The sequence below is a fragment of the Cebus imitator genome, unplaced genomic scaffold (assembly GCF_001604975.1).
Source record: "Cebus imitator isolate Cc_AM_T3 unplaced genomic scaffold, Cebus_imitator-1.0 Scaffold19, whole genome shotgun sequence".
In the NCBI taxonomy this organism is placed as follows: Eukaryota; Metazoa; Chordata; class Mammalia; order Primates; family Cebidae; genus Cebus; species Cebus imitator.
Window position 1 is genome coordinate 9,176,854 of NW_016107334.1, and position 23,407 is coordinate 9,200,260.

General features: G+C 37.9%; 1 protein-coding gene across 5 annotated transcripts in view; it reads left to right on the forward strand.

The window, feature by feature from the left end:
• The window catches only part of LRRC28 (leucine rich repeat containing 28), a 124,088-nt gene that overhangs the window by 82,192 nt on the left and 18,489 nt on the right, over positions 1–23,407 (forward strand). For all 5 annotated transcript variants that reach the window (XM_017518547.2, XM_017518541.2, XM_017518556.2 and 2 more), the window contains 2 exons: positions 14,975–15,077; positions 23,200–23,375. In XM_017518547.2, the coding sequence (XP_017374036.1) occupies positions 14,975–15,077; positions 23,200–23,375 (279 nt within the window). The remainder of the gene's footprint in view (positions 1–14,974; positions 15,078–23,199; positions 23,376–23,407) is intronic.

The window sequence follows — 23,407 nt, forward strand, 5'->3', positions numbered from 1 at the left end:
ATGGTACAAATGCAGATGACTCTGAAATGAGAAGATACAACTTGTAGATTACCATATCTAACTTAAAAAATTTTTTACTCTTGAGCCAGGCATGGTGGTACATACCTGTAGTTCCAGCTACTCAGGAGACTGAGGTAGAAGGATCACTTGAGCCCAGGAGTTTAAGGATGTAGTTAGCTATCATTGTCCCTGAGAATAGCCACTGCACTACAGCCTGGGCAACATAGCAAGACCTCATGTTAAAAAAATTTTTTTAACCCTCCTCATATTCACCCCCTCTCCTTGTAGTAACTACCTAAACTTGTATTTACCACTTCCTAATGGAGATGGAAATGTGACCTATACCAATGCCAACTCCGAGCTACCAAGTGATTGCCAGGATGTTGCAGTCAGTGCTGGCAATACATGTCAGGAAGGCAAGGAGAGAGGGAGGGAGGGAGAAAAAGAATGTGGTGGTTTGATTTGTGTGGCATAAAATGCAACTTACTGGCATAATACCAGAGTTCAGAGTAAAGCTGCAAGCTTCATTATAAACAACCTTATCTTACTGTGGTTTGACTTTCAGATGTTACCAGAAACAGATTAGCTTTTTAAGTCTGGGGTTACCTATACTACTATTCATAATATTGTTGTTATTATAGATGATCTTTGTAAAAAGGAGTATTTCCATGTGCAATAATGGTATTATATGTACTACTGCAATAATGGTATTATATGTACTACTGTGACTATTTGTAATAATAATAATGGCTATCACTTATTGAGCACTGACTCTTTGGCCAGGGATTCTGTTTAATTGCTGTACATATGCTCACTAATTTAGTTATCAGAAAACCTTATGACAGAATCTATTATTATAAAACTTATTGGCAACCTGATTTTACAGATAAGAAAATTGAGGCTCACAGATGTTAAGTAACCTGCCGGAATCACAGCTAGTAAGAGACAGAATTGAGTTTCAGACTTGTCTCCTTCTCAACCCACGTTCTTGCAACATTGACACGCTTTCTCCATATTGCAGACATGGTCTCTCTACAGGGGCCCTCATTTGGGAATAGGATTTAACCATATTGAACATCTTTTAGTTGTTATGTGGCCATCTCCAATGTCAAAGTTTGGCTCTGCCATTTTGGGCTCAAGATACTCCTATGGACATTCTCATTGGCCTTGTTCAATCTAGCTCTCTCTTCGCTTAGCAAGATTACCTGCTGGAGGCTAGTGCTTTCTCTCACCTCCCTACTCTGTACACCAACCAGGTGATCACAATTACTTCCACCTGGCCTAGCGTCAGTAGCTTCTGCAGCAACAGAAATCTGATAAAAGCCTAGCCCACAGAACTGCTATCTAGGTCTGTCTTGGTATTAGTACCTCTTCTTCCATGGCCTGGTCCCTGCAACTTCAGTGGAGGTCCTGGTTCCTTAATTTGGAGGTTGTGCTCCTAACCTATTTTTCTCTTGTCTTGGTTATTCCATTACATACTCTTGTCTCAGTTGTAAACCATTCATACAGCTACTGGCTACATCTAGCCTGCCAGAATCTGATCCACAGCCCTGTTCTCTTGTCTGATACTCAGATGTGCTCTTACCAGAATACCATCTGGCTCTAGAGCCCTAGCTCTGCCTAGACTCCTGCATACAACTGAGCTCGTAAGTTGAATGGCTTTTGTTTGCTGCATTTGGTTTCTGTGCCCTTTGCCTTGCCTATTCTCCCTCCCTCACTATAGCTCCTTAGCCCTGGCTCCTCATCCCCTGGTCATTGGCCACTCATTCCTGCCTTTTTTCCAGCAGTGACACAAGCTGAGTATGTGCCAAGGTGGCAGTGGTGTTGGGAGAATAGAAAGAAGCCATTTTCATAGGAACCTGACCACTGTAATGTTTGGGGTACAGGGGAGTGATGTGTGCCATGCTGAACGCTTGCAGCAACAGAGGACCTGACTTGCAGTGGCTGGTGCAAGGTGATAGAAGTGGATATTGGGTAGAGAACTGAGTGCTACACATGGCTAGTCTGCTCTTCTGCCTTGGCATCCTCAGTTATTTACTAGGGCATCTTCTGTATACACCATTCTAAAAGCCGATGTGGCTATGGAGGTGGGCATCTCTACTTCAGTACACAATATTCAGTGGGGAGTTGAACTATTACAGAGTAGCTTCTGTCTCTGGGTTTCTTGTCACTCCAAAGCCTTGCCTCAGTGTCAGGAGCAACTTTTCTTTGTGAACTTGTGAATGTGGTGTCAAAGAGCTTTAGAGGCAAGAGGATCGGCTCTGCATTTTGAAGAGGATGCCTCATGACAGCTGAAGTAACCACAGATAGGAAGCAGCTTCCACAAGGCTCTGGGCACCATCCTGGCTCATAAGGCTTACAGCCTTGGCAGAACATGGGCCTGTGAATAGGTTTTACTTTATTTTAGAAAAGCATACAGGTAAGAGGATGATGATGAAGATTATCCGGTATAAAAGAAGCAGGCTGCCTGAAGCAGTGCTCTGCCCTGGTCTAAAACTGGATTCTTTGAGAACAGCAGGAAGAAAGGATCAGGGAGCAAATACAAGCACCGGTGGCCTTGCTACATCTGGTATATGGGATATTCTTTGTAAGAAATGGATGAGACAGCTAGAGAGCTCTGTGTGAGGTCACTCAAGGAAGGCTTCAGGAGACTGGAGGCAGGATAATCCACGGAGATGAAGAAACTGAAGCTGACCAAAATAGCCACAGTCTCCTCAGTCTTGTCTTTCTGTTTCTGGGGGCATTTTTTGCGACCATGAAGCTGGGTTTGGAAATGGAATTCAGTTAAGTCTTTAGGAAGAAAACAAATTTATATACTTAAAACCTTTCCATGAACTGTTTTCTGAAAAACAGAAGCCATCTAATACTAACAATTATCTGGGAGAGAGTCAAACAAAGCATGCAGCCTCTGGCACTGCTCTTTATAGAGAACTGAACTGTTCTTAGAAACTTAGCAAATAGGGGTACCTCTTTACAGTAGTTTGGAGATACTGTGTACACACGTGTGTGCACACACCCATGTGTTCCCCTAAGGTTTTCAAATATTAGAAGGCTCCTGTGTTCTAAGAACCTTGATTCTACAAGCATAATACAGGAACTTGAAAGTTTTATGAAATGAATGCTGTGATATCGCTCCCAGAGATAGAAGGTGGGCATCTTATTTTGGGGAGTCACTTAATGAATTCAGTTTCTTGCCCAAAGAAGTGTGACTTAGGAGAAAATTAGTTTTTATGTGGCTTCTTAAAGGAATGCCTCTTCAAAAGATAACCAGAGATGCCATATGTAAGGATGACTTAAATCACTTATAATACTGTCTAACCCGTTAACAGTCTTTGTGTATCCTTCTTTAAGTCACTTGTAATACTGTTGAAACCATTAAGACTCTTTGACTATGTTCTTCTTAAGATAACCAGAGATGCCATATGTAAGGATGACTTAAATCACTTATAATACTGTCTAACCCGTTAACAGTCTTTGTGTATCCTTCTTTAAGTCACTTGTAATACTGTTGAAACCATTAAGACTCTTTGACTATGTTCTTCTTAAGATGAAAAGATGCATCAAAAGAAAAGGATGTTATTATTACTGTGCCATCACGACTGAGTAACAGATGATTCTACAGTTAGAATCTTTGTTCACAGTGGTGACTATCAGCAAGGAGGAGGAGGAGGCAGTCACTTGAGCCTAGTGCTATGAAATTTAGTAGAGGCCTTGAAACTTGAATATTTGCTTTTGACTCAATTTAGCTTTGTTAACTAAATAACTCAGAATTACAACTCATTTCTTGGCTTCTGAAAGTGTAGGGAGATATAAAGAAAAGGATTTTTTTCTCTGAAGCTTTTTAACCATGCACTTCTGATTTTCATTGCATAATTAATAAGTCCAGTTATCTAGGCATGTTTACAACTTACTTAATGTTGAGTAATAGATATAAGGATTGTGAGGTTGCCGATTCACAAATTTACTATGCGAGACCATCCTTTAGTAACCTCCCAGGAAATGCCATGTCAGCCAAACTCAGTGCCAGTAACTCCTGTAGTTTAAGAAAACAAAAGTTGTACCCACATTAGGGATGGAATTCTTATTGAATGTTAATTTAAAAAACAGCAATTGGGCTGGGAACCATGGCTCATGCCTGTAATCCCAGCACTTTGTGAGACCAAGGCAGGTGGATCACATGAGGTCAGGAGTTCTAGACCAGCCTGGCCAACATGGTGAAACCCCATTTCTACTGAAAATACAAGAATTAGCAGGGCATGGTGGCAGGTGTCTGTAATCCCATCTGCTCGGGAGGCTGAGGCACAAGAATCGCTTGAACCAGGGAGGTTGCAGTGAGCCAAGATCGCACCACTGTACTCCAGCCTGGGTGACAGAGCGAGACACCATCTGAAAAAAAGCGATTAAATTCTTAATCAGGAATGTTTGGCACAGGACATTGAGATTTGCAGAATAGCTTGTGCATAAATTACCATGTAGTAGCTCAACAACTAGTAGAGAATAACTTTCTACTAAGGAAAATTAACTGGGTTTCTAAACCAGCCCCAGTTATCTCTTGGAGATTATAGTAGTGTTAATTTTCTTGGGAAGAGTTAGTCTGTGTGTCAAGTACTTGTGCTGCATAATGAAATGATGTTTGAAAAATATCAAATATAAATAGATTTTTAAAAAGAAATGTACATCTGCACTAACCTAAAATTGTTTATAGAACAATTTTAGTGGACAAGCCAACACCTGAGTGCAGCGATTCATGTTCTAGTGCGATTCCACCACTCCTCCAGATCACATGCCATGACTTTGGTAAGGGTATAAAACTGGCCCTTTATCAAACAACAGGTTTTTTGTAGTGGTAGTACTTGTATTTGTTTGTAAGAATTGGATGCCTTGTGTAGAAAAATTACATAGCAAGTAATGGTGCAGTTTTAGAAACTAGCTCCTAGGCATTTTCAAATGACATGCTGAAATCCCTCCTTTTGTTGTAAATGCAACATAAAAGGCACAGATCTGTTAACTGTACTTGTTTTTTCTATTGCCTCTTGTTCCTACTTTCTTTATATTTGCTTAGAAAGTCAGGAAAAGGACTGCTGCTTACTATTTTTTAATAAAAATTAACACAGTAAAACTATTTAAACTTCAAACTAGTATTGAAACTAGTTGGAAACCAGTTAATAATTTCCTAATCTCAGACTTAGAGATGAGTGTAAATTGTACTGTACTGAACTGTGAATGCGTTTCACCTGCAGTTTGAAAAACTAGGCCTTGACATCATTATTTAATGGGACTAATTTGCAGAATTTGTGGACTTAAATAAATTTCAGTGTTAAGAACTTTAGTACAGACAGAAAGTCCCAGAAAGTGGAGTGAGTTCTGTGTTTGGGTAGCAGGTGTAATAGCTGCTTTCAAAAGGGGGATCCAAACATGTGACAAAATTACTATAGAACAGAATCATGTTCTGTAGTAATTGTTGTGCAGATCTCTATTCAAGGGTATAAGGAAAACAGAGAAAAGTCTTGAAAACAAGTTCAAAATCTAGCAGTAGGAAAAAATGAGAGCATTAGTCTCAACAAAAATCCATACAGATCGTGTTTCAGGAGAAAAGTTACAGCTCTGAAATGCAAATGTTGTCAAGGAAATGGATGTGCAATGCTGCTTTTTAAGCTCTGTCTTATTGTAAGTATTTGTAACAAAAACTATTCTTTATCCTTGTGCTGCTTACTCATCTGAGCCTATTCTACTGTCTCCTTTTTTTTTTTGAGATGGAGTTTCGCTCTTTCACCCAGGTTGGAGTACCGTGGCGTGATCTCGGCTCACTGCAATCTCCACCCCTGGGTTCAAGCAGTTCTCCTGCCTTAGCCTCCCAAGTAGCTGGGATTATAGGCACCTGCCATCACGCCCAGCTAATATATGTATTTTTAGTAGAGTTGGGGGTTTCACCGTGTTGGCCAGGCAGGTCTCAACTCCTAACCTCAGGTGATCCACCAGCCTCAGCCTCCCGAAGTGCTAGGATTACAGGCATGAGCCACTGCACCTGGCCTATTCTACTGCCTTCTGACAATGCTTTGTTTTTCTATCATTGGATAAGGGTTTTGCTCTTGTGTTAGCTTTTCTTAGGAAGTTAACAGGATTATTAAATGTGGCTTCTGCAGCATGGGCCGGGGATTGACTTACTATATGCTAATATATGAAGAGAAAAGTGCACCTAGATTAGGTGAGCTTTAAATGAACAAATTTTTATTTTTCTCTAAGTTTCAGAGTAGGATTTAGGGGTGGGACATGATTAATAGACAGAAAATGAGACCTGTTCTCCTGAATATCAATTAAAAGAAAAAGAAAATGCTGCTCATTCTTAGGGCACAATGTGAAGTTTAGAAAAATAGCAGTATGAGGGCTAGTACCATGAGCAGAATGTTTACCAGAAGAGTTTTTTGTTATTCTGGTTCTAGAACTCACAGCTTTATAAATAGTGGCAAGAATGTGCAGTACTAGTGAAGTCTAGAAGATGTTATGAATTGACTTAAAAGCAAGAATCTGGAGTTTCCATCAGTCATAACTTTCAGGAAAGTTCTTAAGTTCCAAACAAACCAGAGAAACAGGCACATAGTACAGCTGAGCAGCAGTTCAAGGTACAATGCAGTGAAGACATTTTGCTCTTCACACAGTCTCCATGGTACTGTTGTGTTTCCCAAATCCATACTGGACAGTCAGCCAGTTTCCTTCTCCAGGATTTTCTCTGAAGGAATTCTTGGTATTTCTTTTCCTAGTCCTTTAAAGGAAGCAACGAGAAACTTTGTTCATGACTTATCTCCTTGGCAATATATCTGCTTCAAGACCCAACTCTAATATTACACCTGGATGCCTTGGGCAAGCACCAGCTCTCTCATACCCTCAGCCCCCGTGCATCATACTAGGCAGTACCACTCCCTGCATGCGAGTGGCCTGCTTGTATAGAAATGATGTCATGGGGGAGGCTGTCTAACTCCCATCATGGTGAAAAGGCAGATGTGCCTTTAAATCCCAGCTCTACCATGTAATCTTGGACTTAGGAAGCTTATTGAAGTCTTAGTAATAAGGTAATATTAGCACTTACTTCAAAGCACAATTGTGAGAATTAGATAAGATCTATAAAACACATACCACTCATAAATACTGCATAAGGCAATGTGAACTGTTTTTGCTCTGTAGCCAGACTGTAAGGAAGCGCAGGAACTGTGTATCTTCATGTTTGTACCCCAAGCATCTAGCACAGTGCCTAGCCCATTGCTTATCATCTCTTTGTTACATGAACTGTGCAACAGAAATAGAGATGCTGCAGCATGAATATTTAAACCAACAGCAAAGGGAGCCTGCAGTCATTCAAATTCATTAAAATCTTTTTATTTTAATTTAACAGTTGATGATCTACCATGTCTAAAGTATTTTATTAAATTATAATTCACTGTGAAGTCTTATTTTGTAAAAACTCAATAGACCAGAAAGACAGAGACTTTGTAAAAGAGTTAATGGAATCTGTGTGTATTTCTGTGTATTTAAAGAAGCTAGCACTTAAAAATTTATTACTCTGAGAAAGTGGTTGAAGGGTTCTCTTTGTAAAAAGCATCATGTAGGTAATTTAAATTCATTTTAAGAGTTATTTTGGAATATACTGTAAATTCTGAATTCATTACTAAGAAGCCCACATTTTATAGTATTTAAAACATTGTAATTATGACTAATAATATCTCTGATTTATTGAACTGTGATAATTGGTTTAACATTGAGAGAGCATTCTAAACAATTTATTTTGATTGCTTTGATGTTTGATGTTGTTGTTTCTTTTGCTCCATCATTTTGTTGATGAGAATACACCGTTCACCTTTTGATAAAATAAATGAGTTTCATACTGTTCAGCATGAAGTACACACAGATCCTGTTCTGTCCACTCCTGTGCTGTCATTCCATGCTTGCTTTTACAGTATGGTTAAAAGGGCAGTAGCCTAAATATACAGGAGCTTTTTATTCCATTTTCAGCCATGTGGACTGCGTGTGCCAGACCCTTGAGGTTGAAAGCAAACAGACAAACAAAAAGAATTGGAGTTTATGCAGGACTCCTAGATTTTGCTGATTTCTAAGTCAGAAACTTTGATCTGTGAGTCTGGAAGAAAAAAAAAAGGAAATATTTTGGACACACTACAGTACTTTAAAAAGCCACGTGAAAAATTTCTTTATGGCTGTAGCATCTATGCAGATGGACAGCTTCCTTGCTTTATAAATTTTACATACTGAGCATTTTTGCACAAGAATTTTAAAAAATATTATGGCATGATATATCTATTGTAAGGTATTGGTGCATTAATATTAATAAAAGGAAGAAAACAAACCACCCCAGTGGTTAGATGAGTGGTCTCTTCCAAAGTTAATTATTGAGTGAAGGTTTTTTGTCTGAAGAATATAAGAAGTATCTCAAAGCCTTTGCATGAAGTACATGTTCATATCTCAGTCTCATTATGATTACTAATGCCATTTCATTGTGCTTGGGGTCTTTTGCCAGCCAACTGCTTTCTGGCCAGGATCAGGCTCTCAAGAGGCTGTCACAGCAACGCCTTTACAGCCTGTGACCTTGCCCGGCGCTGTGGTGTCCTGGCCTCCCCAGCAGGCTGTGCTGTGCCAGCTAAAACAGCAGAGCTGCTGCCTGGTTCCCTTCATCATCCTGCTGGTTCTCTTCATCATCCCACACTGTTTTGTGATCTCCTCTTTGTATTCAGAAGGGGGAGGTAAAAGACTAAGATGTATCGAGTGCCAATTATTTTGCCAGGAATAAAGCTGGGCACTGTATACGTTGTTTAATCTTTATAACGGCTCTATGAGAAAGGTACTCTGATCCCCTTGTTACAGTGGAGGAAGCAGGCTCAGAGCATTTCATTTCTGCTCATGTCAGGAAGCAGAAGTGGGGAAGCAGGATTCAGACTCAGTTCTGACTCTGGCACCCACTGCATTATCTAATTTCAGTACTGCCATTCCCCACTCTATATCAGATTGTGTATTTGGAAAGTTTAAGTGTCTGCTTTATATACTCATGTCCACATGGCATTATGCTAGCTAATGTATAATAGATCTGAACATAGCTGATACTGATTTTCTTTGAGCTTTAATGTAAAATAAGCTATTTCATGTTAGCCAGGAGGTGCAAACTTAATTATCTGAGGAAGGAGGAGGTAGCCTAGGAGCTTCCTTTTCTAGGTAAAGTGGGGAAGCAGTGTGGATTCTTTAGTGTGTTCTGATAGCCATTGTCAGAACAATAGCTCACAATAATATTGAAAAGCTAAAACAAGATCTGAACCTGTTAGCGTTTTAAAATTATCAACTCCTAAAAAAAATAAAATAAAATAAAATAAAATTATCAACTCCTTTTTTCTTATAAAACTAACACAGGGAAAGAAGACTGAACTATGTAAGAAGTAGCAAGTGTCAACTTGTGTTTAACTTTATTGTGTGATCTTTGCACTTCACCTCATTTAATTTGCACAAGCTCTTTTGCAGTATAGAGAAAAGAGGTGCTTCCTCTGTCATGTTCCATTTTATGTCCTTGGTATGAGGGGATGAATCATTGTCTCTAGAGACCGTTGCCTCTAACTCTTTACTGTGCAATTAAAGTACAGAAAAGTGTTACTACCATTTGCTGCATGCCAAAGAGAATTCTCTCTTAATTGGCGTTCTATTGTAGGCCATACTTCCAAATATGCCACTTAATAATAATGAGAACAGTAACTGCTGTATATTGGAGAAGGATGTGTGCCAAGAATTCTACTTTGTTTTCCCCAATATACTGATGAGGAAACTAACCAACATATTATTAGTAAGCAGAACAATGATTCAAACCCAGGTTATCTGACTCCAAGTCTGTGCTCCTTCCTGCTCTCTTAGCTAGTATGTCACACCCTTACCATTGCATATACCCAGGTAAAGAATATTTCCTGCTTTCCGTGACCCCTCTAGGGACTCTGGAAGACAAATCTGAGACCAGAGATAATTTGCATTTTATCAGTGCCGTTTCATTTTGAAAAAATTATTCCAACGTTTTCTATGTGCCTTAGAAGTCTACAAATTTCTATTTGTGACTAAACGATTTATATGTATACCAGAGAAGTAGTGAAAAAATTTAAAATAGGAATTCTTAGTGCAATGTTCAGGCCTGTTTAATGCAAGTGGATTCTGGTATTTATATTTTTCCCATCTATATTTTATAAATGTATTGCCTTTTATACGAACAGATAAGTCCATGAATATGTTTACTTAACAGTATGCAATATTTTGGTAATTCTCTAGTCTGATGCTTAAAAAACATACTGTATGGTGATTTAAATATCGCAGATTTTTTTATTTTTGGAACATACAGTGACCTTGCAACTGGTCAGATTGAGGGACCTTCTTCCCACATGGTAACCCCTGTTTCATTCTCTTTCTGTATTTAAGCTCTTTTTGAAAAAGTATTATGTATATAAGTAGCATTGTGCAATATTTTTCTTTGTGTGCCTGGCTTATTTAGTATAATATCTTCCAGACTCATCTAGGTTGTGGCATGAATCTTTCTTTTTTAAAGCTGAAAAATATTCCATCATGTATACACACCACATTTCTTTATCTAGTCATTCATCCGTGGGCATTGACATCGTTTCCGTATCTTAGCTGTGGTGAATAATGCTGCAATGAACATAGGAGTGCAGATGTCTTTATGAGGCGGTGATTGTAAATCCTTTGGATATTCCCCAGAAGAGGGATTGCTGAGTCATGTGGTAGTTCTATTTTTAATTTCTTTAGGAACCTCCATACTGTTTTCCATAATGGCTGCACCAATCTGCAATCCCATTAACACGTACTAGGGTTCCCTTTTCTGCATGCCCTCACCTACATTTGTTATCTCTTATCTTTTTTATGATAGCCATCCTTTTAGGTGTGAGGAGATAATCTCATAGTGGTTTTAATTTGCATTTCCCTTATGATTAGTGATGTTGGGCACCTTTTCATATAGCTGTTGGCCTTTTGTATATGTTCTTTGGGAAAATGTTTAGACGCTTTGCCAATTATTTAATCGGGTTGTTTTTCTGCTATTGAGTTCTAAGAGTTCTTTATAAATTTTGTATATTAACCTTTTATCAGTTATGTGGCTTGCAGTTATTTTTTCTCCAGTTAGTAGGTTGCCTTTTTGTTTTGTTAATTGTTTTCTTTACTGTGCAGAAGCTTTTTAATTTGTAGTCTCCTTTATTTATTTTTGTTTTTTGCACCAAAAATATTTTGTTTTCACACCAAAAAGCCTGAGCTTTTGGTGCGGTATCAAAAAAATCATTGCCAAGGCCAGTGTCAAGGAGCATTTCCCCCATGTTTTATTCTAGGTGCTTTATGGTTTTAGGTCCTATATTTAGTTTTGTTAATCTATTTTGAGTTGATTTTTGTGTATTGTGTAAGATAAGGGTCCAGTTTTATTCTTTTCCATGTGAAAATCCAGCTTTCCGAGCATCATCTATTGAAGACAGTTTCTGTTCCCTGTTATGTCCTCTTGGTACCCATATATGCTTGGATTCATTTCTGGACTCTCTGTTCTGTTCCATTGGTTTAGGTTTCTGTTTTTATTCCAGCATCATAGTGTTTTGGTTACCATAGCTTTGTAATGTAATTTTAAATCAGGAAATGATATGCCTCCAGCTTTATGTTTCTGTCTCAGTATTGCTTTGGCTATTTGGTTTGTTTGTTTGTTTTTGTACTTCTGTATCAATTTTAGGATTTTTTTTTTCTATTTCTGTGACGAATGCCACTGGAATTTTAATAACGATTAAATTTGTATATTGCTTTGAGTAGTACGGACATTTTAACAATATTAATTCTTCCCATCCATGAATACTGGACATCTTTTCATTTATTTGTGTATTATTCAATTTTTCCCATCAGTTTTTTATAGTTTTCAATGTACAAATGTTTCACCTCCTTGGTTACTTTATTCCTAGGTATTTTTTTTAATACTATTATAAATAGGATTGTTTTCTCGATTTCTTTCTCTGATAGGTTGTTACTTGTTATAGAAATACTATGAGTTTTATATGTTGAAATGTATCCTGTAGCTATACTGAATTAATTGATAAATTCTACTAGTTTTTTTGGTGTGTGTGTGAAATCTTTGGGGTTTTCATTTATTTACATATTTACAGTTTGATTAACACCACAGTTATTCTCTTCTGGAATATGTACACTTTACAACTTTTTTTTTGAAGTCTTAGAGATCTTTTTTTCTTTTTTGGTGTACTGGAGTAAAAATGGACCAAAAAGTTCATAAATGACACTGAGACAGCTGAATCAACATTTGAAAAAAGGAATTAATAGCTGTACTTTTTATGCCATATGTAAGAATAGACTCCAAATGAATTAGGGCTCTGTATGTTAAAAAAGGAAAAGAAAAATGAAAGCATATAAACACTTGAAGAAAACTTAGGTGAATTCTGCTTAAACTTGGGTGTCACAGGGAAAAGGTTTCCTAACTACGACTCAAAATCTGGAGACAATTTAAAAAAAGAAGATAAGTTGGAAAAGACTTCAGAATTTTGCATGACAAAAATACACCATCAACAAAGTTAAATGACAGCTGACAAACTGAAAGCATTTGTAACATAAACCACAGACCTGGAACTAATGTCCCTGATACATAAATGACTCTTAAAAAACAAGGGATGAAATACCAAAAACCTGATCAAAAAATGAGAAGATTTAAACAGGCAATTTACAAAATATATATAAAAGCCCCTCAGACATAGTTTGAAATGCTCAAACTCATAAGTAGAAAAATGCATGTTAAAACAATGTCAAGATACCTTTTCTTACCTATAAGGATGGCAAAAATGTAAAAAGATGACGTTTTGCTTCCTGTAGGGAAGCAGGTGCACTCAGTGTAGCTGGTGGGGGTGTAAATTGTTGTAACCCTTTTGAGGGAAATTCTGTTGCCTTTTTGTAACTGTGCAGAATGATTGTAATAGGACCAGCACGAAGTAATGTAACCCTTCCTACCCTCTCCCACAGGAAACTCTTTCTTACCTTAACTTTATATTATGTTCCTCCTGCTTTCTGGGACAAATTGTCTAGAACCCATCTGTGAACCATAAGACCCTCAACCAGCCTCTCTAATAGCAGTGATCAAATTGTATTACAGTTACTGTTTTTCCTGTCTGTTTCCACATCGGTTAATGCTGTATTCATAGCTATATTTCCAAGGCTTAGCATAGTGTTAAAGGTCCTTAACAGTTAAATGGGTTTTCTTTTGCAATGTGAATGAATCTAAAAACCTCCTATTATTTAGCTGTCTGGGCCTTTGACTTTCCTAAAGAAAGATTAGGAGGATGAGCTCTCCTTCAGCCTGTTTTCTATTTTCATAAGCAAAACCCTAGAAAACCTTTCAAAGACTATGTTCTTTTTCTCTGTCTCTCTTTTTTCAAAATTTTGTGTCAGGGTTTGGCTTTGTTGCCAAGCTGGATGCAGCAGAATGATCTTGGCTAATTGCAGCCTTGACCTCCCAGGCTCAATCTTCTCACCTTTCCCAAGTAGCTGGGACTAGAGATAGACGCCACCACACTGGGCTAGTTAGGTTTTTTTTGGTAGAGATAAGGCTTCACCATGTTGCCCAGACTGGTCTTGAACTCCTGGATCTAGCAATCTGCCCGCCTTGGCCACCCAAGGTGGTGGGATTACAGGCGTAAGCACCACCACCCACACCCCTGCCATATTATGTTAGAGCAGAGGGTTAGCAGGACTGCTCAGGACACTGTTGTGTACCTCTGTAGCAATAAAAACAAATAGCCCTAGTTAGTGAGTGTTTAGGAGTAGAGAGGAGAGCTGGTCACACATTCCTGGGCACATGGGAAGGGATGGCCTGGATACCTGGGAAGTGTCTCTACTACCTGTACTTGTCAGGAATCTCCATCTGTACTTTCATCCTTATTTCCTCATTGGATCCTCTTCCACTCTGCCCTCTCACCATCCTGCCACCTCTGGGAAATACCTGAGTTCTGCCTCTTTCTGACATTCCTGTCACTGTTGTAGATCCTTCTTTAGGGGCTCCCTTTCTCAGTTTCCTCCCTTTCCAGGTTCATACCCATTACAGCCCCTGCTCTCTGGCCCTTAAGTTTTGTCTATGCCACTGTCACATCTCACAGGACTGGGATTTGGGTTCTGCTTCACTTCTTCCTCATGGGGAAGTTCTATCTATTCTTAAATCTGCCTAGATCATAAAACCCTTTACTAGCCAGTGTCTGATGCCTAGCCCTCCCCCATCCACCTTTGCCCATGGGATGTGAGACACAGGAAATCTCTTTATAAGGTGTTAAAGGAAAAGTTACTCAGTAGCACTTGTTAAAGCATAGTAAGGAAGACTTTGAGACCATCAGCCTAGGTAAAAGGACCACTGCAACTGGGTCTTATAGTTGGGGAAAGAGATTGGGCCAGCTCTAAGTATAACATGGGCAAGTAGGAATTTACAGCCAAGGAGCAAGGTGGTCAGTGGATGGAAAATTGCTCAGAGGAAACTTCAGGAATAAGGACACAATATGTAGTTCTGGCAAGAAAAGGGATGACTGACCAAATGGAATTCTTGCTGGAGACAGGCCAGGGTGATCAGACCCAGGGGATGAGGAAGAAAGGAGGAACCCAGTCAGATATCCTGAGTAAGGGGTTCTTGCTAAACTGACTTAGAAGAGTTCTTGGCTAAAACTGGATTTTACAAGGTCCACAGATGGACTTAGAAGAAAGTTCAGGAACCTGACTGAAGTTTGGCCAAGCAAAGAATCTATCAAGGGGCAGAACTAGGCTTGTTTAGGCTGACCCATAACTTACTTTATATAACACTTTTTATGATTTTCTTCCAGAATAGAAATTTTTGAATATTTCTAATATTATATGTTAAATTTTGTATTTCACATAATGGTGACTGTAAATAGGAATTATAGCACTTTTCTTTTTCATTCAGATTTAGGTCGATCTCGAGAACTACAATATGTATACGTGGATAACAACATAAACCTGAAAGGCTTGCCATCTTATCTGTACAATAAAGTCATCGGGTGCAGTGGGTAAGGCTGATTTCACATTTTGAACTAAAAAACAGATTACTTTTGATACTTCTGTTCAATTGTGTCTTTGCCCTTAATATGCTAAACCAAGTAGCCTCAGAAACTAAGGATAAATAGGCACTGAAAGCCCTCATCTAGGGCTTTCCCAAGATAACAGTTGCATCAAGTTTTCCTAAAAGACAGCCACTACTCCTGGGACTGCCCCTGGAGCTATGGCATGCCAACGGGGGGAGCGGCTGTCTTCTCTGTTCCGTACAGAGAAGCCCTAGATGGGTTCAGTGCCTATACAGGCTGATGAACTCCAAGCTGGAGGTGTATTCTGGAACCTTCTGTGAAGCAAAGATAATAGACTAGGTCTGTTTAGCTCAGGCAGTTTGGAATATTGCACGCTGGGTTCAGTCAATAAATTATTATTTTCTAGTCTAAAGAAAAATGAATCCATGTATACCTTTTTTGTTATGGAAATAAACACTTTTAGTTCCCTTCCACACCCCAGCTTTATTGAGGTAGAATTGACAAATAAACCTGTAACTATTTAAATTGTATATATGTGATGGTTTGATACACATGCATTGCCACATGTACCATTATAAACTCTGTGGTGTCAGTCACAGAAAGTAGAGGAATCCGCATTAATTTAGAAGGTTTTCTTTCTCTGAAGCCCATTGCAATGACAATTTTACTGCAGTGACAGTCCTAGTATCTAGGATTTTACCAGTTGGAAATATTTAGAACTCAACATTTGAGATAGTCCCTCAGAATAAATCATGATTCTAGCAACCAAAACAGATATTTCAGTTAATGGGTTTTATTTTCAGAGCAGCAATAATCTTTCCTTTTTAGTCAGACTTTTAGAAAGATGGCTTCATCTTCTCCTTCTACGATACTGGCACAGAAACACCCTAAAGTGTTTCCCTGAGTGGCCAGGGATTAAGATGGGGCCACTCAACTACCAGGACCCACGTGTGACTGACCTTCCTTTTCCCACTTAAGCAGCCAAGTCATCCCCCTTGGGCACCTAACCAGCATGTTTTACTCTCCTCTTCTATTCCCCATCATCCTGAATGATTAGGCCCACGCTTTGTGAAGTTCTGGCAAGAAAAGGGATGACAGACAGTAAGTATATACATAGAAGACAGCCGCTCCCCCGTTGGCATAGCATAGCTCCAGGGGCAGTCCTAGGAGTAGTGGCCATCTTTTAGAAAAACTTAGGCTATTGTTATCTTTGGAAAGCCCTAGATGAGTTCAGTGCCTATATAGGCTGGTGAACTCCAAGCTACGAGATGTATTCTGGAACCTTCTGTGAAGGAAAGATAATAGAATAGGTGTTTTTAGCTTAGTAATTTTTCTACAATGGATTATGTCACAGCTGTGGTACTATGTAGTCATTAATCCTAATTGAGTTCTTAAAGGATCATTAATTCAGCCTAATTTTTCCAGGTGGTAAATAAAATGCCCACAATCACCATGGTATATAGAATGATGCAAGCAGGCTCCAAAGCTGAAAGCACTTCTTCCCACACCAGAACCTTCAGAGACCACACCGAAATGTGATCTGTGTCTTTGCCACAAATAAGGAGTAGCTTATTTAACCAATGTGGACACAAATCCAATTTAAGAAGAAGTGTTATACTTTGTTGTTTAGATATAGATATAGATGTTATTCACTACTAGAATGTTCTATTTGTGTTCAGTAGAGAGATATTTTGAAATCCTTGACTTGGTATCTGGTAGCAGTGGTAGTGAATTTGATGAGAACACCAAATCTTTTCAGAAAAACAAAACGGGAAAATACACACATTATTAGGTAGTAGTCTATTTTTTTATTATTAAACTTTTGTTAGTAGTAATAGAGAAATAAAATTATTATTAACAGGATAGTATCATACAACCAGTTTTCTAATATTAGAAGAATTGGGGGAATAAGCAGCCATACTTACAAATGGCCTGTAATCTAAAGGCACTTTTACTCTGTTGGTTTAACTCAAAACTCAGAATGCTTTCTTCATACAAACAGCTCTGGCCCTTACATTCCTAAGCAAACTCATTAAAGAGTCATTTGACCTATTTTGCACCCCAAAAAATTATATTCATATAATATTTCTATGGCAAAATGTGTTCAGAATTTTAATAGATGGTAACTACTGAAGCTTTGACAACAGCATTAAGAATCTGCTTTCTTCTGCCTCTTTTATCTGTTGGATACGCGAAAAGGGACTTTCCAGTTCCAGTTCAAATTGGTAGTGCTTAGTGCCTCAGCCTAAAGGAAAGGAGAGGGAAGGAGTAGCAGCACAAGGGTCTGGAGGAAATCTAGCAAAAGGACGTTGGTGTATTTGAAGCCTAGAAAGTGCCCTTCTTGATTCAGAACAAGAATCTTGGTCCAGTTGTTTCTTCAGTGAACATTTATTGAGCAACTACTGTGTTTGATCACTGTATGAGATAATGGCTGTACAGTGATGTGCTAAGCAACACAGTGCCGACCCTCATGGACCTTCTGATCCAGCCAAGGAGTCAAGCAAACCCTAAATAATTGAACAAAGTTGGTGCTAGTCCTCTTGAAGGAAGTGATTTGAGACCTGAAAGATCAACTCCTTTGATTCTTCACTGCTATCATATGTTACATCTGGCCCAGATGTAGGTGAAGGATATAAGAACAGCTGCTTCTGTGCTGTACAAGCTCTGAAACAATTGCAGTGCCCTTTTCAGATTGAGGGGCCAAGAATTAGAGCAACAACTGAGCAAAATGAACACAGCTTTAGGGACTTGTGGGACAGTGTAAGAAAAGTCAGATATACACATATGTATGTCAGATTCACATCTCAGAGGGAGAACAGAGAGAGAATGGGGTATAAAACTTATAAACAGGTATAAAAATAGTAAATAACAAATGTTGCAGTTTTAAGAAATCTCAGAGTCTCATAAAATTATCTTTGGTATTCATGGAAATGCAAAAAAAATTAGCTTCTCCTTATTCTGTGTTTAGTTGTTTGTCAAATAACTAGTCAACATTAGCAAACCAGCACAGTGCTAGAAATTGTGGGAAAAACAAAGATAGTTTAGATGTTTATCTTGATATGCAAAAATAACTATAATACAAATAATAAATACCCTAAGAGAGAGGTAGAATGATGGAAATGTATAGCATGGAACTGTGTTTTATGACCTAGCTTCAAAGCCACACACCGTTGTTTCTGTTATATCCTGTTGATTACACAGGTCAACCCTATTCACAGTAGGAGGGGACTACAGCCCACATGGAGACTGGCTGTCACAGCTTCGTGGCATCTATGCTATTTGTTAGCCTTATGGAAATAAAAGATCTTTATTTTTTCTGGGTTTTTCTTACTACAGGAGTAAATGTCTCCAGTGCTTCTACATTATGGCCAGAAAGAGAGGCTCATCCTATATTAGAATTTTAGAGAATGGTAATTGGCACATTTGCTTACTGAGGAGAACTTAATGGTAAAAGTGATCCTATACAGGATGATTTTTTCCAGTTGTTTGATTATATAAGAAAGAAAGAAAAAAAAAGCCACTGCTTTACTTTTTCTTGTGTAAACAAGCAATTATAGCTGGATTTGTGTCCAAATTGGTTAAATATTATTCTAATGGTTTATTAATATAGCCACTGAGCGTAATAGAGTTGTTTGTATGAGAAATGTATTCTGAGTTCTGAATTAAACCAGTATACTAAAAGTAGTCCATTTTTATGTAGGGGCTGCCTGCCCCCAGTATCGGATACCCAAAACCATGGAGCAGGACCAAAGTGGCCTGGCTGCAGATGAAAGTACTGAAGTGTGATTGGAACTGTCATTTAAGAGACTGAGTATGTAGTTTGATGCCCATAAAGTTAATTGTTGTTAAAACAAAAATATTAATTACTTTTAAGTGTTAGCGGAATATAAGAGAACCCAGAGTCTGTATATAACTTTCACAATATCCAGAAAACATTCCAAAATTACAAGACATATGAAGAATCAGGAAAATGTGACCCATTCTCCAGAAGATTGGTGACCAGCAGAGACTCCAACTTGAAATGACCGAAATTGTTGAAATGACAAACAGGGATTTTAAAGCAGCTGTTATAATTATTCTCAATGAAGTAATGAATGAAAAGGCCAGAAAAATAGAGACTATTTAAAAAAAAGGAAATCTAGAATTGCAAATACAGTGTCTGAAGTAAAAAATTAACTTGATGGACTTCATGGCAGAATGGTTGTAACAGAGAGGAAAAGTCACTCAACTTGGAGGTAGATCAATAGAAACGATCCAATCTGAAGGACACACAGACAATACATTGAAAACAAAAATGAACACAGCACCAGGGGCCTGCCAGCCAATATAAAAGAGTCGTATGCATGTATAATTGGCATCCTAGAAGGAAAATAGGGAGAGAATGGGTAACATCAACAGCAAACATGTTTGAAGAAATAATGTTTGAAAATTTCCCAAATTTGATTAGAAACAAATTTACATTTTCAAGAAGTGTAGCAAATCCTAAGCAATATAAATTCAAAGAAAACTATGCATAGGCAAAGCTGAAACAAACAAAAGATAAAAAGAAAATTTCAAAAGCAACCAGAGAAATAATATTATATACAGAGGAGCAATTCAAAAAGATTGTTAATGTCTCATCAGAAACTTTGAAGTCCAGAAAACAGTACAACTATATTTTATAAGTGCTAAAGAAAAAAGTCAACTCAGAATTATATAAATACATTCTCAGAACAGAAATTAGCCTAAGTAGCTCTGCCAAGATGACAGACTCTTTGTCCAAGCCAAGGTTTATTCTTTCTAGGTGACATAGTTTCTTTCCATCTCCATATCCACTTCTCCCCTTTCCTTTTACTCTTGCTAAAGAAAAACTTTTTTGCTAAAAAGGAGAAGGATAAATCTGTAGCAGTTCCCACAAGAATGCACATGTAGATGACAAAGCATACTTTCTGAAGAAGAAAAGGTCATTATTCGGGTGCTATCAAAAGTCACACAGCTCTCACTCTCCTCTCACTCTACCTTATTATATACTAATGTCTGTCTCTCCTCACTGTAATAGGCCCAGTTCTGATCTTAAGTGTTGTCCTCACAAATGTATATGCTCATATGTACCAAATAAAATACATAATTTTTATGGAGGCACGGTTTGTAGTAGTTCCACACTACTACACAGCAATGAAAATGAATAAACTACAGTACACACAGCAAAATGGATGAATTGTAAAAATATAATGTTGACGAAAGAAACCAGGCACAGCAACCTTCATGCTGTTCAAAAAGGCCAAACCAGGCTATAGTGTTAGAATTTGAAATAGTGGTTCCCTTTGGGGTATGGGTTTTGCTTAGCAGTGAGACCCAAGTTGGTCTTCTGAGGGTCTTGTTCTTGACCTTGGTGTGATTAGTGTGTTCATCTTGTGAAAATCACAGAGCAATTGCAATTTGTGTACTTTTTCTATATGATTATATTTTTAAATAATGTTTTAAATATTTTAAAGTTTATCTTAAAATACTGATAATTTGTTACTTCAACATTATATTAAAGAAAAACAAACATGATTATATTGGTATGTTAAGAAACACTTTTGGTGAATTCTGTAGCCATATATAATAATTTTTTTTTTTTTTTTAAGACAGAGTCTTGCTGTGTCATCCAGGCTGGAGTGCAGTGGCACGATCTCAGCTCACTGCAACCTCTGACTCCCTGGTTCAGGCAACTCTCCTGCCTCAGCCTCCCAAGTAACTGGGATTACAGGCATGCGCCACCATGCCCAACTAATTTTATGTATTTTTAATGGAGATGGGGTTTCATTATGTTGACCAGAATGGTCTCTATCTCCTGACCTTGTGATCTGCCCACCTCAGCCCCTCAAAGTTCTGGGATTCTGGTGTAAGTCACTGTGCCCAGCCAATAATAATTTTTATATTAAATTATGATATATTCAAACTATAGCCATTAAAATCAGGAATAGGAGAGAAGTGAGGGCCCATTGTTGTCCCTACCATCTGTCTGATGGAATAAGATGGAAAAAAAGGAAATAGACAATATAAATATCGGGAAAAAAGAACTAGACAGATTTTTATAGGTGATATGCTTGAATACCTAGAAAACTCAAGATATTCTACCAAAAAAGTTTTTTTTCAGACACATAAAAGAATTTAGTAAGGTGACTAAATATAAGATAAAATACAAAGATCAACAGCTTTTCTTTATGTCTTCAATAATTAGAAATCAAAGTTGGGGGAAAATGTCATTCATATTTGTACCCCCCATTTAAATATCTAGTAATAAATTTCACAACAAAGGAACAATCTATATGAATTGTGAAATTTGTATTAAAGGGTAGGATATAAAGCACTAGCTAGATAGTACAGACATACCATGTTTGCAAATAAGGAAATTTATTATCAAATTACCTGTCTTAACATAGAAATCAATGTTAATTCTAATTCAAATCTCTGGAAGTCTTTAGGGAAATGTAGATAAAATAATTACAAAGTTCAAATTGAATCGTAACTGAGAATTGCAAGAAAAAAAATTGAACAAGAATAGTTAAGGCAGACTTATCAAATGATAGACTCTTCTATAAAGTATTATAATCAAAACACTATAGAGTTGACACAGCGTTAAATTAATACATCACTGAAACAGACTAAAGAATCCAGAAGCCAGTGCCAGGGTATATGGGAACTTAATATGATAAAGAGAACTTTTTAATTCAGAGGTAAATGATAGTGTTGTTTAATAATGCTACCAGTATTATTTTTCCATTTGGTAAAAGAAAAAAAAAATTGTGTCCTATTTTATATTATATAACCAAGTAAGACAAATAGCTAAAACATCTACATGTAAAGACCAGGTGTGGTGGCTCACACCTGTAATGCCAGCACTTTGGAAGGCTGAGGCAGGCTGATCACTTGAGGTCAGCAGTTTAAGACCAGCCTGGCCAACATGGTGAAACCCCATCTCTACTAAAAATACAAAAATTAACCAGACATGGTGGTAGGTACCTGCAATCCTAGATTTCTGGGAGGCTGAGGCAGGAGAATCACTTGAACCTAGGAGGCAGAGGTTGGAGTGAGCTCAGATTGCAGACTATACACCAGCCTGGGTGACAGAGAAAGACTCTGTCTAAAAAAAGAAACAAAACTCCATGTAAAAATACAATAACCATACTGGAAGAAACATTAGGATAATATATGCACAGTCTTCAAATTAGGGTAACCCTCTTGAGAAATTCAGAAAATGTAGATGCCATGAGGGAAATAAGTGGATAGATTTCACACGAGAAAAGAATGACTGCTGGCAAAGGGAACCAGATGCAAAGTTAAAAGGCAAAAACATTTTTGGTGATAAATATTTCAGTGCATATGACAAAAGATTGTTACCACCAATATGGAAGTTCCTACAAATGGATATATTTTAATTCAGTAGAAAATCAGGTAAAGGATGCAAATGGACAGTTGGCAGAAAAAGAAATATAAATGGCCAGTAAACCTAACAAAAGGTGATCAAACTCATTGGTAACCAAGGAGACATTTCCATTAATCAGCCTAGCAAAAACTAAAATGACTGATAACATCTTGTTCTAATGATGGTGGTGTGGGTAAATGGATACTTGGCTTATTGAGTATGCCAGGAATATTTTCCCCACAAGTTTATGGAAGGGTCCAATAAAGTTATCTTCTGCCATTTAAAATCTATTTGCTTTGTGGGTTTGTTTTTCTATACAAAAATTATATTAAACCAAGATGCTATTACTCAATAAAGTATTCTTTTTTTGAGAGTTTCAAAAAAACACATACTTGGAAAGGGTAATAAAATGGGGAAAAGTAGAATTTACAAAGAAAATTGTGTGGAGCCTAAGAAGGAAAGTTCCTTTAAAATTCGTCCTCACTGGAAGTGACTGGTCCTCGGCAATGATTTAGCTAAGTTCCAACTGATAAGTTTAGATTTCTAGGCCAGGTTTTATGAAGGAACCCGGGGTAGCATCTGTTCACTTTGAAAAGAATTCTGGCAATTCAGCAGTGTCATAAATTTTCAAATGTATATTTTGATTAACACATTTTATTGGCACCCGTATTCTTTTCCTTATTGCTAATAATACTGTGAATGTGTGTCTTTCTGCAGCTGTGGTGCTCCCATTCAAGTTTCCGAGGTGAAGCTGCTTTCCTTTTCATCAGGGCCTCGAACCGTTTTCCTCCCAGCCGAGGTGAAGGCCATAGGGACAGAGCATGATCACGTCCTCCCTCTGCAGGAATTGGCCATGAGAAGTCTGTATCATACCTACCACAGCTTTCTGAAAGGTACATGGGACTTCTGTTTTGTTTTGTTTTTT